Source organism: Oncorhynchus mykiss, chromosome 17 (assembly GCF_057628025.1).
Source record: "Oncorhynchus mykiss isolate SJ-2025 chromosome 17, ASM5762802v1, whole genome shotgun sequence".
NCBI lineage: Eukaryota > Metazoa > Chordata > Actinopteri > Salmoniformes > Salmonidae > Oncorhynchus > Oncorhynchus mykiss.
The window spans coordinates 68,519,567-68,536,824 of NC_143038.1; the positions used below are offsets into that span (position 1 = coordinate 68,519,567).

General features: G+C 45.1%; 2 protein-coding genes across 2 annotated transcripts; both read left to right on the top strand.

Annotated features, from left to right (window-relative positions):
- The first annotated feature begins 1,474 nt into the window (after positions 1-1,474).
- On the top strand, positions 1,475-5,497 carry LOC110493283 (trypsin-like). The gene is made up of 5 exons (XM_036950823.2): positions 1,475-1,584; positions 2,551-2,710; positions 3,829-3,970; positions 4,659-4,925; positions 5,176-5,497. Exons 1-5 carry the CDS (start codon positions 1,527-1,529, stop codon positions 5,344-5,346), a joined length of 798 nt encoding a protein of 265 aa, XP_036806718.1. The 5' UTR covers positions 1,475-1,526; the 3' UTR covers positions 5,347-5,497.
- Positions 5,498-9,393: 3,896 nt separating this feature from the next.
- Positions 9,394-13,662, top strand: camk2n1a (calcium/calmodulin dependent protein kinase II inhibitor 1a). The gene is made up of 2 exons (XM_021570094.3): positions 9,394-10,055; positions 10,730-13,662. Exons 1-2 carry the CDS (start codon positions 9,893-9,895, stop codon positions 10,798-10,800), a joined length of 234 nt encoding a protein of 77 aa, XP_021425769.1. The 5' UTR covers positions 9,394-9,892; the 3' UTR covers positions 10,801-13,662.
- The last annotated feature ends 3,596 nt before the right edge of the window (positions 13,663-17,258 follow it).

The following is a 17,258-nucleotide window of genomic DNA, read 5'->3' on the forward strand; positions in this document are numbered from 1 at the left end:
GTTATATTAATTCTCGTTGGGTTATACCCATTCTCATTGGGTTATACCCATTCTCATTGGGTTATATTAATTCTCGTTGGGTTATATTAATTCTCATTGGGTTATACCCATTCTCATTGGGTTATACCCATTCTCGTTGGGTTATACCCATTCTCGTTGGGTTATATTAATTCTCGTTGGATTATACCCATTCTCATTGGGTTATATCCATTCTCATTGGGTTATACCCATTCTCATTGGGTTATACCCATTCTCGTTGGGTTATATTAATTCTCGTTGGGTTATACCCATTCTCATTGGGTTATACCCATTCTCATTGGGTTATACCCATTCTCGTTGGGTTATACCCATTCTCATTGGGTTATACCCATTCTCGTTGGGTTATACCCATTCTCGTTGGGTTATATTAATTCTCGTTGGATTATACCCATTCTCATTGGGTTATATCCATTCTCATTGGGTTATACCCATTCTCATTGGGTTATACCCATTCTCGTTGGGTTATATTAATTCTCGTTGGGTTATATCCATTCTGATTGGGTTATATTCACTGCCCTATTTACTGTATAGAGTATTTGTCCTTGGTTATACCTGTCAGTAAAGGACTTTGGGTTCAGAAAATACCTCGCTGTGGGAAGAGCAGTAAAGAGAAGCCATATTCTTCTGGTTAAAATACAGTATGAATGATTAATTCCCTAAATGTGGGACAAGGACAGGTCAGGACTCAGGAGAGAGTCTTCCACAAAGGGGGTGTATAATGCTTACCCTGCTGTACTATCCACTGTAATTATGTCCAACCTGTCCAGATGTTTTTATATGGAAGGACCCCTGGAAAGTGAGATGGCACACCTCAAGAAGCCCAGTGTTTGTCACTTCAGTCTAGAACAGTGTCAAATGTTGTTGATTCTACAGAGGGAAATACAAGTGTGTTATACAGATGGTATGACTGTATAAAATACTCCTTTGTCATTCAGAATTAATCTCCCAGACACACACGCACGCACACACACACACACACTCACACAGAGGTCCATTGAAAACTTCCACAGGAGGAAAATCTGTGTGAAGCTCCTGCTGATGACACAGGACATGAGATATGTTACTATGGAGACAGTGTAATGTACTGTAAGGGCCCCTGTGGAGAGTCAGGGGGTCAGAGAAGGGGGACAGTTTATGAAGGTGCACTTTGTTGCTCTTCCTTTCTCTCTCTCTGTATATTTTCTTTCTCTCTCTCTCTTTCTCTCTCTCTCTCTCTCTCTCTCTTTTGCTTTCTCTCTCTCTCTCTCTCTCTCGCTTTTGTTTTCTCTCTCTCTCTCTCCCTCTCTCCATCCTATATCGTTGTATCTGAACAGTGTGGCCATGATGACTGAAATCGGAACTTTCAGAAATCTGAGGATCTCTGCTCATCGCTGTCTGATGAGATGTCCTTCTTCCTGTTATAGAGAGAGAGAGGAGAGAGGATATAGAAGTGTTATTCCAGCACTGCATCACACTGCTCAGCCTGCACTCCACTCTCTCCTCTCATCATGAACCTGCTTGTAGTCTGTCTGTGCTATGCAGTTTTGGAGCTCTTGGCAGTCAATTGTAAGTATAACATTTTCCTCTTAGTTGTCATTTTATTCATGTAGTGAATACTTCATTATCACTTATTCAGGTTTTTATGTGACCCAGAGTGCGGAGATATGCTGATGATTTGTGTGTTTATATATGAATTGCTTTCAATAATATGCACGACAAAACAATGCATGATTAGCATTGTGTTGTATTGCTTGTCTTTGCATGCTGACTGCCTCCTAAAGTAGAAACCTGTTTACTCAGCAGTACACATAATGTTCAGGGTCTAGACATCTGTTGTCACTTGTTATAAAGGTATTATATTGGTGTCACGATCCTTTGATGTTGAATAGAACAGAATTTAGATTATAAATTCTGTTGTCAACAGAAAATCTAATCTGTCCTTCTGGGATGAACTCACAGGCCAGGTTTCTTGAACACAGATTAAGCCTTGTTCAGGACTAAAAAACATGCCCAGAGGAGATTCTGTATGTAGCATGCCTTGTTGTCAAGAACTAGGTAGAAACCGAGCTATACTGTATTACCAACAGTAACAATGACAGGGATTTTTCCTCTCTCTGGTGTTACACAGCCCTGTGAAGGCAAACTCTCTCTGGTGTTACACAGCCCTGTGAAGACAAGCTCTCCCTGGTGTTACACAGCCCTGTGAAGGCAAGCTCTCTCTGGTGTTACACAGCCCTGTGAAGGCAAGCTCTCTCTGGTGTTACACAGCCCTGTGAAGACAAGCTCTCTCTGGTGTTACACAGCCCTGTGAAGGCAAGCTCTCTCTGGTGTTACACAGCCCTGTGAAGACAAGCTCTCTCTGGTGTTACACAGCCCTCATACAATATCATGTAACTGTTTCTGTTTCCATGTTTCAGGATCTGACTCAATACGAGGAAGGTGTTCTTAATATGTTGTACATTCAGTGTATATTTATATCACATCCCATATACCATGTAATCCTACACACGTTGTTTCCATGCCTTCCTGCAGGTCAGGAGGTCATACAGGACCGTATAGTCGGAGGTTACGCTCCAGCCCCCAATTCCATCAAATACATTGTGTCCTTACAGACCACCAAGGGACAGCACTTCTGTGGCGGATCGTTAGTACACAAGTACTGGGTGCTTACAGCCGCTCACTGTAACATAGGGTGAGTCAGTCAATATACTGCTTTATTACACTGAGGAGAAGTTAGCATGACTCTAAACACTGTATCCCATATGCATACAGATGTGCAGTAGTACAGTGACATGTTTTTCTTACTTGCTCTTTCCTAATACTGTAGTAGTAAGATTAAAAAATTTAAAAAATACATTTGAAAAAGTCAAGCAGAACTAAAAAAAAAACACAAAAATGAGAAATAACCATGTATTACTGTCTCTGTCACATGTTAAAAACTTCACACGTGTCCAAAAACCACATGTCCCACTCATGAAAATGTATATAAAAAAATACTAGAATTTCACATTTCTTTCACACAGGTGTTCACACGTCCAATAACCACGTGTGTTTATAACCACGTGTCCAATAACCACGTGTGTTTATAACCACGTGTGTTTATAACCACGTGTCCAATAACCACGTGTGTTTATAACCACGTGTGTTTATAACCACGTGTCCAATAACCACGTGTGTTTATAACCACGTGTCCAATAACCACGTGTGTTTATAACCACGTGTGTTTATAACCACGTGTGTTTATAACCACGTGTGTTTTCACATTTACCTGTGATTGTTTTTCATGTGTTTTTTATTGTTGTTGTGAGAATCAGTCCTGATCTCTGTTTGTTTGTCGTTAGCAGCCTCAGTGAGTCTTGGGACTGGGAGGTCAGACAGACAGTAAAGGGCGATAAGAGACACACTGGGCTCAGCAGAGCAACCTTGGCATGTCTGTCATCGCAGCGCAGCGTGCGTTACACGACGAGGTGTCAACATGTCAGACGTTGTAGGTTCAGAAAGGATAACAGTCACATTGTTCCTGTTTCACACAGGGAAGCATTGTACCCACTTATACACCCACTTCAGTGCAGTCAGCGCAAAGGAAACTTTTGGGATGTTGAATGCACCTCAGATGTCTTTTCCTTTGTTATTTGTTGCATAAAGCAGAAGGAAAAAATGTATTTTAAATAACGTTAGTCAGTGTTTGCCAAGTTGAACACAGCTCAAATTGCACTCCACCGTCTAAGGACAGAGCAGATGGCAATGCTCCAATAATGTCAACAACGAGGTTGAATGTATCTCTGATGTCTCCCTTGCCTCTCCTCCCAGGTCAGATCAGATGATGATTGTAGCAGGGGACTACTCTCTGAGTATGTTTGAGGGAACGGAGCAGTATTCCAAACCTCACAGAATTATCCCCCATCCTCTGTACAACAAGACCACCAACAATGCTGACATCATGCTCATCAAGGTACAGGATACAACCATAGACAATGTACATATTCACCTACCTTTCATATTCATGTTCATTATAACATCATTGTATACAGCTGTTTTAGGATGTTTGGCCAAGTGATAGGCCTTATATTAGAGTAACTAGCTGTGTATTACATTTGTAATTACCTTGTAATAACTTAGTAAGTACATGTATTTCCGTTTAGTTCAGTTCAATTCTATTCTGTTCAATTCAACTCAACTCAGTCAACTCAACTCAGTCACCTCAACTCAGTCACCTCAGCTCAACTCAACTCAGTCAACTTAGCTCAACTCAATTCAACTCAACTCAGTCAACTCAACTCAGTCACCTCAGCTCAACTCAACTCAGTCAACTTAGCTCAACTCAATTCAACTCAACTCAGTCAACTCAACTCAGTCACCTCAGCTCAACTCAACTCAGTCAACTTAGCTCAACTCAATTCAACTCAACTCAGTCAACTCAATTCAACAACTCAGTCAATTCTACTCAACTCTGTCAACTCAATTCAATAACTCAGTCAACTCAATTCAACTCAAATCAGTCAACTCAGCTCAACTCAATTCAACAATTCAACTCAATTCAACAATTCAACTCAATTCAACTCAATTCAACAATTCAACTCAATTCAACAATTCAACTCAATTCAACTCCCCCTCTATCTCTTTTCTTCCACCCTTTGCAGCTGAGGGTTCCCATGGTGATGGGTAGCTATGTGTCCCTGGCACCCCTCCCTCGGCAGGGTACAGGGGTTATGGCGGGGCGGGTGTGTCGTGTGTCGGGGTGGGGGTACACCTCTCTGGGAGGGGGTCAGATCCCCTCCACCCTGCGGACTGTCAAGCTGCCCATCGTGTCATCGGCCAGGTGCAACAGCAGCGAGTCTTTCAATGGGAACATCACCTCCAACATGATCTGTGCCGGATACAATGCTGGGGGCAAGGACGCGTGCAAGGTACTGGACCTGATAGATGTAACAGGTTGAGTTTTTGAACACGCCCTATTGGCCTGTCAGTTCCCACTAGCTGTATAGGATAGTTAAGGGTGTGTTCGAGAACCTATTTCCTTAATCTATAGTTACACAACACAATCACATTTTAATTCTCTCTTCTCATGATAGTTTACCTACCTTGTGGTGGCCTCAGAAAATGAGACACGTTGTCATGGAAACTGAGTGTGGGTGTGGTGTACCTTGTGGTTTCCAGGGAGATTCCGGCGGGCCGCTGGTGTGCGAGGGGCGTGTCTACGGTGTGGTCTCATGGGGAAACGGCTGCGGAGATGCCAAGTTTCCGGGCGTTTACACAGCGGTGTCCAAGTTCCGGCGGTGGGTCGACAGAACCATCTACAGCTCCTACACACGCTGTCTGAAGTATTAAAGAGAAGTAGAGTGGGGGGGGAGAGAGGGAAGAGAGAGAGAGAGAGAGAGGTAGAGGAGAGAGAGAGAGCGAAAGAGGGGGAGGAAGAGAGAGAGGGGTAGAGATGGGGAGAGAGCGAGAGAGAGGTAGAGAAGGGAGAGAGAGAGCGAAAGAGGGGGAGGAAGAGAGAGAGGGGTAGAGATGGGGAGAGAGCGAGAGAGAGAGGTAGAGAAGGGAGAGAGAGAGCGAAAGAGGGGGAGAGAGAGGTAGAGATTGGGAGAAAGAGAGAGCGAAAGAGGGGAGGAGAGAGAGAGGTAAAGAGGGGGAGAGAGAGAGAGGTAAAAAAGGGTAGAGGTAGAGGGGGATTGAGAGATGTAGAGAGGGGGAGACAGAGAGAGGTAGAGCGGGGGAGACAGAGAGAGGTAGAGGGGGGGAGACAGAGAGAGATAGAGCGGGGGAGACAGAGAGAGGTAAAAAAGGGGAGAGGTAGAGAGGGATTGAGAGAGGTAGAGAGGGGGAGACAGAGAGAGGGGGAGACAGAGAGAGATAGAGCAGGGGAGACAGAGAGAGGGGGAGACAGAGTATAGAATGACTAAATGTTTTCCAGTAACGATGATTGACAGAGTGTATAATGGCTATTAAAGAAGGTGTTGATGGTACCAGAGACACTACACAAGTCATTGTACAATCATAACTACTTAAATGAGGTTGTGATTCAACTATTTGAGAAAGAAAGTCTCCTGTCAGGAGTGCCTGTGTTACTGTAGATGTCAACGGTCTCTATTCATGAACAGACACCACCATTTGGGTTAAACGGCACCGTATGGATTTATCATTTGTAATTATGAATTTACAGACACGTACTTCCTCATCATTTTATACAAATAAATGCCCGGATTTTAAAACACGTTGGATTTTGTTTTACAGTTCTTCATTTCTATCCCTCTGATTGCATTGATGAGTAATAAGACATGCAGGGCTGCACTAACTATTATAACACATGAATAATCCACTGATATGTTAATACTGTGTTACCCTTAGATAATGTCTCTATACAGAAGGGTATAAAACATACGTCAGATGCATGTCTCTAACATCAGGGCTCTCCTTTGACTCCCACGGGTCCTGGGAGACTGGGTGAGACATGGTGAGACTGGGTGAGACATGGTGAGACTGGGTGTGACAGGGTGTGACAGGGTGAGACATGGTGAGACAGGGTGAGACAGGGTGAGACAGAGTGAGACCGGATGAGACAGGGTGAGACCAGATGAGACCGGGTGAGACCGGATGAGAAAGGATGAGACCGGGTGTGAGAGGGTGAGACAGGGTGTGACAGGGTGAGACTCTCCTTTGACTCCCACGGGTCCTGGGAGACTGGGTGAGACAGGGTGAGACTGGGTGAGACAGGGTGAGACCTGATGAGAAAGGATGAGACTGGGTGTGACAGGGTGAGACAGGGTGAGACCGGGTGTGACAGGGTGAGACAGGGTGAGACCGGATGAGACCGGGTGAGACCGGATGAGAAAGGATGAGACCGGGTGTGACAGGGTGTGACAGGGTGAAACAGGGTGAGACCGGATGAGAAAGGATGAGACTGGGTGTGACAGGGTGAGACAGGGTGAGACCGGGTGAGGCAGGGTAAGACCGGGTGAGACAGGGTGAGATTGGGTGAGACAGGGTAAGACCGGGTGAGACGGTGTGACTGGGTGTGACAGGGTTGAGACGGTGTGACAGGGTGTGACAGGGTGAGACCGGGTGAGACTGGGTGAGACTGGGTGAGACTGGGTGAGACAGAGCGAGAAGGTGTGACAGGGTGAGACCGGGTGAGACAGGGTGAGACCGGGTGAGACAGGGTGAGACCGGGTGAGATGGTGAGACCGGGTGTAACAGGGTGAGACCAGGTGAGACAGGGTGAGACCGGGTGAGACAGGGTGAGACTGGGTGTGACAGGGTGAGACTGGGTGTGACAGGGTGAGACAGGGTGAGACAGGGTGAGACTGGGTGAGACAGGGTGAGACGGTGAGACCGGGTGAGACAGGGTGAGACCGGGTGAGACAGGGTGAGACCGGGTGAGACTGGGTGAGACAGGGCATGACAGGGTGAGAAGGTGTAACAGGGTGAGACTAGGTGTGACAGGGTGAGACTGGGTGTGACAGGGTGAGACTGGGTGTGACAGGGTGAGACAGGGTGAGACAGGGTGAGACAGGGTGAGACTGGGTGAGACCGGGTGAGACAGGGTGAGACAGGGTGAGACAGGGTGAGACCGGGTGAGACAGGGTGAGACCGGGTGAGACTGGGTGAGACAGGGCATGTCAGGGCGAGACAGGGTGAGAAGGTGTGATAGGGTGAGACTGGGTGTGACAGGGTGAGACTGGGTGTGACAGGGTGAGACAGGGTGAGACTAGGTGAGACAGGGTGAGACTAGGTGTGACAGGGTGAGACTGGGTGTGACAGGGTGAGACTGGGTGTGACAGGGTGAGACTGGGTGTGACAGGGTGAGACTAGGTGTGACAGGGTGAGACTAGGTGTGACAGGGTGAGACTGGGTGTGACAGGGTTGGACCAGGAATAGTAGACGGCATATTGAAGTTGGTCCCGCTACAAGAGCTGGTGTCTGGTTTCATGTGTGTGCGTGTGTTTTCATCACCTCACTCTCACTCCAGACCGCCTGTAAAACGAGAGGGTGGGAGAAATTATATTCTGTGATTTACTTACAACCACATCTCTGTCTCTCTATTACATTTCATATTTGAGTCATTTAGCAGACGCTCTTATCCAGAGAGACTTACCATAGTGAGCAGTGGTATCTCTCTATGCTCCCCCCCCCCCCCCCCCCCCCTTCTCTCTTTCCATCTCTAGTGAATGTTTCCTACAGGGATTTGATTGTGTTGTGTGGTTGAGTCTCCGTGTTCCACATGGAACAAAATGTGGTCTCCGGATAGAGTGGACTCAACCTGCCCCTGTGTGAGTGGTGTGTGAAAATATGGGGATTCAGAACAGTACAACTGGACAAACTGCATGTGTGTAAAAGGTCTTAAGGGGCTTTCTGTTCCCAGGTCAGTTTAGGTACATGGTTCAGGGTGAGGAACAGAACCAGGGCACGTACATGAATCTGACCTCCTGTCTGTCTGATCATATTAACTGCCCCTGAACAGGCAGTTAACCCACTGTTCCTAGGCCGTCATTGAAAATAAGAATTTGTTCTTAACTGACTTGCCTGGTTAAATAAAGGTAAAATAAAAAATAAAATAAATAAATATAGGAAAACACTGCCATCCTCTGGTGAGGCTTCCTGCTTGTGTCTACTAGGTGGGTCCATCCATTACAACACTGTTGTAACACAAGGCATTAGGCTACACAGCACGACGGGAAGAACAACTATAGATCAATATAGGCCATCACACACTAGTGGGAAAAATACAGTGACAAGGCCTGTACAGTACACCAGTTCAACATTCGATTTTTAAATCAGCCAAAAATGTCAGTAGGCCTAACAATTCTCTGGATTAAAAATACACTGTTGAATTGACATTTCCAAAATGTGAATCACCCTCTTTCTTACTTAGCCTATAGAATACCGATGAAAATGCATTAATAATGTATAGCTCAATCTGTTGTCTTCCAGTCGACCATATTCACCATATAGCCTACAATAAATTCATATTCCAACGTCATTGTTTTTCCTAGCCGCCGTGCTTCTACACCTGTTTGGGGTTTTAGGCTGGGTTTCTGTACAGCACTTTGAGATATCAGCTGATGTACGAAGGGCTATATAAATACATGTGATTGAATTTGATTGTGATTCCAGCTAGACGGCGTGCGGATGTAACATCAGTCCTCACTGTCAGTCGGTCCAAACTGGAATCTTCTCCGTTCTGGATCGGCTGTGGTCTGCAGCACCACCTGCTCTGCTCTACCTCTCTCTCTCTCTCTGCTCTCTCTCTCTCTGCTCTCCCTCCCTCTCTCTCTCTCTCTCTCTCTCTCTCTCTCTGCTCTCCCTCTCTCTCTCTCTCTCTCTCTCTGCTCTCCCTCCCCCTCTCTCTCTCTCTCTCTCTCTCTCTGCTCTCCATCCCTCTCTCTCTCTCTCTCTCTCTCTGCTCTCCCTCCCTCCGCCCGCGGGATCCGTGTTTTGCATCGCTCCCCAATTTGCATTTTTTCCTCAGACTTTCCGTGCGGCGCTCCAGCCGTTCTTCTAGCTAGAAGGCGTACCACGGTGGCAATATCCATGCGCCCCGCGTTTACAGAACAATACTCACAGTAGAACCCACTGGAACATGTGAATAATGTTGCCGAAGCTTTCCGAAAGTAGAAATTGAGCGTTTTAAAAAAAAAATCAATTTGGATCAATCGCGTTTTGGTTGCGAGACACGTGCCTTCGAGGTAAACAGACAGCAGGACTGGGCAGCCAGATAACGTTAGTACTCTTGGTTAACGTTACATTGTTTTTCTCCTGTGTTACAAGCGTGTATAAGCGGTTATAACGCCACCATAGTGGACGTAGACGTCGAGCGGAGGTTCATTTTGTTTTAGTTTGTGCACCTTGGTTGATAATTGAGACGCAGTTGGACATGTCGGAAGTACTACAAGACAAAATGAGTCATTATGGAAATGAGGATGACGAGGGACACCTTTCCTTCACCTGTCGCCTCCAAGACACCAACAACTTCTTCAGCGGCTCGCAGGGGGGAAAACGCCCACCCAAACTTGGACAGATAGGCAGAAGCAAACGAGGTACCTATGACCATCAAAGCATTTTCAGTTGTGTTATGGGGATGTCTTCTATGTTCATAATCATGAGATGGGAAATAATGGTATGGGCAATTCAATGGGAAGTCGAATCTGTTCACCATCTCCCCGTGACGCACAGTAGGCTATCGCATTCCATGACTGTATTCTGATGATTATGGGATGGGATTAATGGGTTTTAACAATTCTGTTGGCATTGCAACACATGCTTGGATGCGCAGTGCTTGCACTGTTCAATGCCTTTTGGTACAAGTGTTGTCGTGCTGTTCTACTGAATATTCCAACCAACATGCATGCTGGGATTCTAGAGGATTCTAGAATATTTTCTGGATGTGTCTCTTATTCTTGTGTGTGTGCGTGTGTGTGTGTGTGTGTGTGTGTGTGTGTGTGTGTGTGTGTGTGTGTGTGTCGTGCGTGCGTACGTGTGTGTGTGTCGTGCATGACCAATTAAATAAACGTAGCACATGCAACACTTCCAAAACATGCTCACACACACACACACACACCATCTCGCTTTCTCTACCTCTCGCTCTCTGTACTTCTGTGCTGTAGCCTAGTGCATGAGTTCCATGCATTCACATCAATGAAATATTAGATTCTTAGATGTGATAACGTGCCAACCCTCCTCCTCCTCATCATCTCTTCCATATTCTCCACAGTTGTTGAGGACGAGAACGGCGTTGACGAGGCGCTAAAAAACGGGACAGAGAAAACACAGACAGAGGCTTAAACACATCACCCCCTGGAAGGACATTGATTCTCATTTTCTATTTGATATTTGCAGTTTTGATCCAAAGACACTGTATATAAGCACTTTTAACCCATGTGGCAACAAGCACTTCCAGTCCCATCTCCTCTCTCTCCCAGTCCTCATGATGATCTCCTGAGACTTATACTGGCAGGATGGGGAAGCAGCCGAGATGGAGACAGAGGGAGTGATGGACACAGAGGCGGAGACAGACAGAGTGATGGAGACAGACAGAGAGTTGGAGACAGAGAGAGTGATGGACACAGAGGCGGAGACAGAGGTGGAGATAGAGAGAGTGATCGAGACAGAGGTGGAGACACAGAGAGTGATCGAGGCAGAGGTGGAGACAGAGGTGGAGACAGAGGTGGAGACACAGAGAGTGATCGAGGCAGAGGTGGAGACAGAGATGAAGACAGTGACAGAGATGAAGAGAGAGGCGGAGACAGAGAGATGAAGACAAAGGCGGAGATGAAGGCCGAGTCGGAGACAGAGAGATGCAGACAGAGAGAGAGATAAAGAGAGGCGGAGATGGAGATGAAGACAGAGACAGAGATAAAGAGAGGCGGAGATGGAGATGAAGACACAGACAGAGATAAAGAGAGGCGGAGATGGAGATGAAGACAGAGATAAAGAGAGGCGGAGATGGAGATGAAGACAGAGATAAAGAGAGGCGGAGATGGAGATGAAGACAGAGATAAAGAGAGGCGGAGATGGAGATGAAGACAGAGAGAGAGATAAAGAGAGGCGGAGATGGAGATGAAGACAGAGATAAAGAGAGGCGGAGATGGAGATGAAGACAGAGAGAGAGATAAAGAGAGGCGGAGATGGAGATGAAGACAGAGATAAAGAGAGGCGGAGACTGAGATGAAGACAGAGATAAAGAGAGGCGGAGATGGAAATGAAGACAGAGATAAAGCGAGGCGGAGATGGAGATGAAGACAGAGATAAAGAGAGGCGGAGACAGAGAGAGAGGCGGAGACTGAGCGAGAGATGAAGACAGAGGTGGAGACAGAGATGAAGACAGAGAGAGAGATGGAGACAGAGGCCCAGGTGAAATAGGTGAATTCTATCATCCAGGGTTTAGGCCCACAGAACTCTTCTAAAACAGGAATGGCCCAACCCTCCACCTGGAGAGCTACTGGGTGAGCAGCAGGCTTTTTCTCCAGCCCTACACTTTTTTTTACACTAGTCAACCATTGGTCGTACAATCAAAACTCCTAAGCAGGCAGCCAACAAATGTAGCCGTGTAGAAAGGGTCTTTCACAAACCAGATTCGGTCAATCAAGGTCCTGCGTAGCATGTGATTAGTAGAATCAGGTGTGTTTACAGTATGACTGGAGCGTCTAAACCATGTAACCAGGAGAGGATGATGAAGGAGGAAGACGATGAATCTAAGGTTGCAGCGATAGAAACAGACGATGCCGTCGAACCCTCACAGAAATCAGGGAAGGAACAGTATAAATGATCTACTTAACTAAAGCACACGTTGTTATATCAATCAAAACATACCATATTACATAACCATTCTTTCTGCTCTTGATTCTTATGACCACGAGTGCAAACAAATAATATAGGAAACGTGTAAATAAGAAATGGTAGCCCCACGTTCTGTTAGCCTGGGCGCCAGTCCGTTCCTGCTGTCCTTGTCAACTCCTTATGGAATTGTCATGTTTGACGTGACAATGAGTGATAAGGAGTTGGCAAGACAGCACAAATAGATCTGGGAATCAGGCTAGCGTTTTGTTGCACAGTGGAGAAAAGAAGCGTGAAATGGTTTGTCGTAATCTAACATAACGTGTCTGTGTAAAGATACCTTATTTATGGACCCTTTGGATACGTAGTTTCCAGTGCTCAAGGCCTGACTGAGGGACAGTTTTGTATGTAGAGAATTACGATGACAGAATGAATGAAAGCGATTTCTCCTTTTTTTACTTCTTATGAATTTTTATGTCGCCTGATCAGTTTTTTGCAGCTATAGAGTCATTTATATACATTATACAGGACTGTACACCACATGTTTGTAACGTTACAAGAGGCTTACGTCTGGATTGTTAAATATAACTGTACACCCTCCCCTCTTGATAAACTATTTCTATTGCATTGCGCATTATGGTGTGTGCCAAATATCATGAGGGATAAGCTGACCACTTGGTTGTTTATGTTGTGCTTTCTATACCTTATAACTGTAGACATTACGTTCTTCTTCGGTTGTTGCCATTGTTCAGGGCTACTTCTTACCACTGAATTACCAACGCATGCATGGCAGAAATGGGATTGATGCATGGCAGAAATGGGATTGATGCATGGCAGAAATGGGATTGATGCATGGCAGAAATGGGATTGATGCATGGCATAAATGGGATTGATGCATGGCAGAAATGGGATTGATGCATGGCAGAAATGGGATTGATGCATGGCAGAAATGGGATTGATGCATGGCAGAAATGGGATTGATGCATGGCAGAAATGGGATTGATGCATGGCAGAAATGGGATTGATGCATGGCAGAAATGGAATTGATGCATGGCAGAAATGGAATTGATGCATGGCAGAAATGAAATTGATGCATGGCAGAAATGGGATTGATGCATGGCAGAAATGGGATTGATGCATGGCAGAAATGGAATTGATGCATGGCAGAAAGGGAATTGATGCATGGCAGAAATGGTTTCATGCATGGCAACGTTCTAAAGATGATCTAGTGTATTCTGGGACACCTGGTACACAGCTTTGAATGACTAACCTCCAGAACCATCTTAACACTACGTACCTTGTACTGTACTATGATCTTACTGATTTGTACCGTAGCCTAATATCTTGTAATAAAGATTCTGAAGAAGTTCATTAAGAAGTGTTCAGTGTTTATTGCGATGTATGTTGGATAATTCTATGTTTTGTTACTTTCTAAGTGGTGCTGCTTCATTAGAAAGACTGCTTACACAACACAGAAATATGCTTTCCAAGTCAAACTTGTTTTTCTCAGCTCAGATTAAGTCAAGTCCTGGACTAAAATTCCTATTCAGAATCATTTTAAATTCAGGAGCAGTCTTAATCTTGTTCTTGAAACCTGGACCTAGAGGAATGGAAGCACTACAAAATACATTTTGCTTACGATGTCTTTCGGACTGTTACTTTCACATCTGACAGTCAAGGTCAAGTCAGCATTTGTTAGAAGTCAGGGCAGTTAGGGTAAAACTCAAATAAGGAATGAAATTGGATTGACAGGAACTGGGTGACCAAGAAATAAATAGAATCAGGCCACAGTTTGACTTCAAAACTGATTTCAATAAGCTTAACTAGAGTAATCAAGAGACGAAAGAAATCAAGAGACTAGCGGAATCAAGAGACTAGAGAAATCAAGAGACTAGAGTAATCAAGAGACTAGAGGAATCAAGAGACTAGAGTAATCAAGAGACTAGAGGAATCAAGAGACTAGAGAAATCAAGAGACTAGAGTAATCAAGAGACTAGAGGAATCAAGAGACTAGAGGAATCAAGAGACGAGAGAAATCAAGAGACTAGAGGAATCAAGACTAGAGGAATCAAGATACTAGAGGAATCAAGAGACTAGAGGAATCAATAGACTAGAGAAATCAAGAGACTAGAGAAATCAAGAGACTAGAGAAATCAAGACTAGAGGAATCAAGTGACTAGAAAAATCAAGAGACTAGAGGAATCAAGAGACTAGAGGAATCAAGAGACTAGAGGAATCAATCTCTTGATTCCTTAAATGAAGCTTTGATGTGTTATGTATTTTCTCTCAGCACAGTCACAGGGTTTGGGCCTTGATAGTGTCAGTATCTCCCCGATCCTGCAGGAACAACAATCCTGACGCAACAAATCTCAGTTTATCTCTTTACTCAAGTCTTCCTCCTCCTCCTCTTAACTCAGGTTGCTGTAATGTAAACAGGGAAGCTACTGGGACACTGAGGCATGGTGCGTCGTGATGAGACGTGACATTTCCAGGGCTGCTCTGGTGACTAAATGATTCATGTTCTGTGACCAGGCAGGCTCTCTGTCAGCAAATCAACATCATCACTGTCCAAGCGGAGCCTGAGTCTGGTCCACTGAGATATAGTAGTAAGGAACACACACACACACACATACACACACGGGTGTGAACACACACACACACATATGTACATATGCACACTGAAAAACATACACATTTACATGCACTCGTACAAAGACACACAATTCACACACACATGCCACTCAAACTACATGCCACACCATTAGATAGCTGGTTCCCCCTACTTTAGGTCTCTCTCTATCTCTCTCTCTCTCTCTCTCTGTCTGTCTCTTTGCCTCTCTCTCTCTCTCTGTCTCTCTGTCTGTCTCTCTATCTCTGTCTATCTCTCTCTCTCTCTGTCTCTCTCTGTCTCTCTATCTCTCTCTCTCTCTGTCTCTGTCTCTCTCTCTGTCTCTCTAGCCAGTCTTGACAGACATGAAAGAGGCTGCCTGCCTATGCTCGCTGCCATGACAACGTGTGCACCTTGCCTGCTGCCTCGGCAGGGAGATGGGGAGTTGTTTCACTGAGAAGAATCTCCAGACTCTTCCACCAAGCAGCGGAGTACGGACTGCCTGACTGGCACACACAGACACACATGCACACGCACACAGACTATGTACACACGCAATGCACAAACACACACACACACATACTACAAATGAGTGGAATAAAATTAACATGTGGAGTGCAGTGGCTGGGCTGTTGAGGGTTACATAAGCTGTGACAGGTAGAGAGGTCACTGTGACCGCCAGGGGAATCTCACTCACCAAGACCTTTAACAAACACACACACACAGACACACACACACACACACACACACACACACACACAACAGTCATCCGTCTCACTCAGGAAAATACCAACTTCAGTTATTTGCTACTACACTGAGAGAGAGAGAGATGCATTCTGGGTGTTTTTCCACGGGGGAACCTGAAGATGGGATGGACCCTGGGCTTTCCTCTCTCCCCTGCAGTAGCAGCAGTTTAGAAACACCTGAGGCACTAGGCTGCCCACATCATCCCCAGGAGAGGCTATACATGCAGAACAGCAGTGGGTTAGGGGCATAACCTGGGTGTAAATCACAAGGTGAACATGGGGTAGATATTGCCATTGGCTATAGAGAACCACAGTATGAGTCATAATACCCATAAAACCTAGCGTTCCAACACAGAAATGGTTCCAATCATAATTTTCCACTTAAAATAAAGGATGTGTTTGGTGTAGGCTTACCCTGGCATGAAGTTTTGATAACTGTGTAAATCTCTCTCAGACAAGGTGACTTATTCACCTGTATTTACCCCCTCCCCCCCCCACCCCCTGCCGTGTAATAATAAGTAATTACCACTAATTACTTCCTGTTACTTTGATACGTTTCAGCCGTTTGTTCTACTGTATAACTGTTACTATTCGTCAGTGTTAGTGTTACCAATGCTACTTTGCCTATTGGTTATCGTATGTTGTGTTATTTCGGACGACCATAAGTGTTATTATTGCATTGGTTGCACCAGTACTTTAAACGGAAGTGGTTTAAATGTTGTATTGGTAAACGTAGTCTTTTGCATGAACACGCTACCACAGCGTTTTCCATATAAGTTTTCTATTCTCACACAAGGCTGGAGAGAGAAGGTGCCATAAATCTTTACCTTTTGTCAATCCAAGTAATTCGTTTTTTTTTTCTCTCACTCCAAGAGGTGATTATTGAAGTACATTTTTTATATTGATGTCGTGTTTATAGACATGTTATAAGTGTAATGCCATATGCATTTACTCATGTACATGTACATTGCAGAGTTACAACCCTTAACTAATACTGTTTACATGTGTTCACATCTTTGTCTTATAGAACCACAACAGTAACATTCCATGTCACCCGAATGACCAGAATCATATCAACATCTTCAAATGGAAACAGCTGTCTGTGTGTCTGTGTCTGTGTGTCTGTGTCTGTGTGTCTGTGTCTGTGTCTGTGTCTGTGTGTCTGTGTCTGTGTCTGTGTCTGTGTGTCTGTGTGTCTGTGTCTGTGTCTGTGTGTCTGTGTCTGTGTCTGTGTCTGTGTGTCTGTGTCTGTGTGTCTGTGTGTCTGTGTGTCTGTGTCTGTGTGTCTGTGTCTGTGTGTCTGTGTCTCTATGTCTGTGTCTGTGTCTGTGTGTCTGTGTGTCTGTGTCTGTGTCTGTGTGTCTGTGTCTGTGTGTCTGTGTGTCTGTGTCTGTGTCTGTGTCTGTGTGTCTGTGTCTGTGTCTGTGCGTCTGTGTCTGTGTGTGGTGGTGACTATCAAGAGTACAGTGATGGACCTCAACATCATGTTCTAACAGGACAGCACTATAGAGGACAGTTGACTGTGCCTTTAAACAGCTTGGAACATTCCAGAAAATGATGTCATGGCGTTAGAAGCTTCTGATAGGCTAATTAACATAATTTGAGTCGATTGG

Coding starts and splice junctions, on each gene's coding strand:
- LOC110493283 (XM_036950823.2), top strand. CDS start 1,527: ATGAACCTGCTTGTAGTCTGTCTGTGCTATGCAGTTTTGGAGCTCTTG. Junction 2,711..3,828: donor GCCGCTCACTGTAACATAGG/GTGAGTCAGTCA, acceptor CTCTCCTCCCAG/GTCAGATCAGATGATGATTG. Junction 3,971..4,658: donor CTGACATCATGCTCATCAAG/GTACAGGATACA, acceptor CACCCTTTGCAG/CTGAGGGTTCCCATGGTGAT.
- camk2n1a (XM_021570094.3), top strand. CDS start 9,893: ATGTCGGAAGTACTACAAGACAAAATGAGTCATTATGGAAATGAGGAT. Junction 10,056..10,729: donor GATAGGCAGAAGCAAACGAG/GTACCTATGACC, acceptor TATTCTCCACAG/TTGTTGAGGACGAGAACGGC.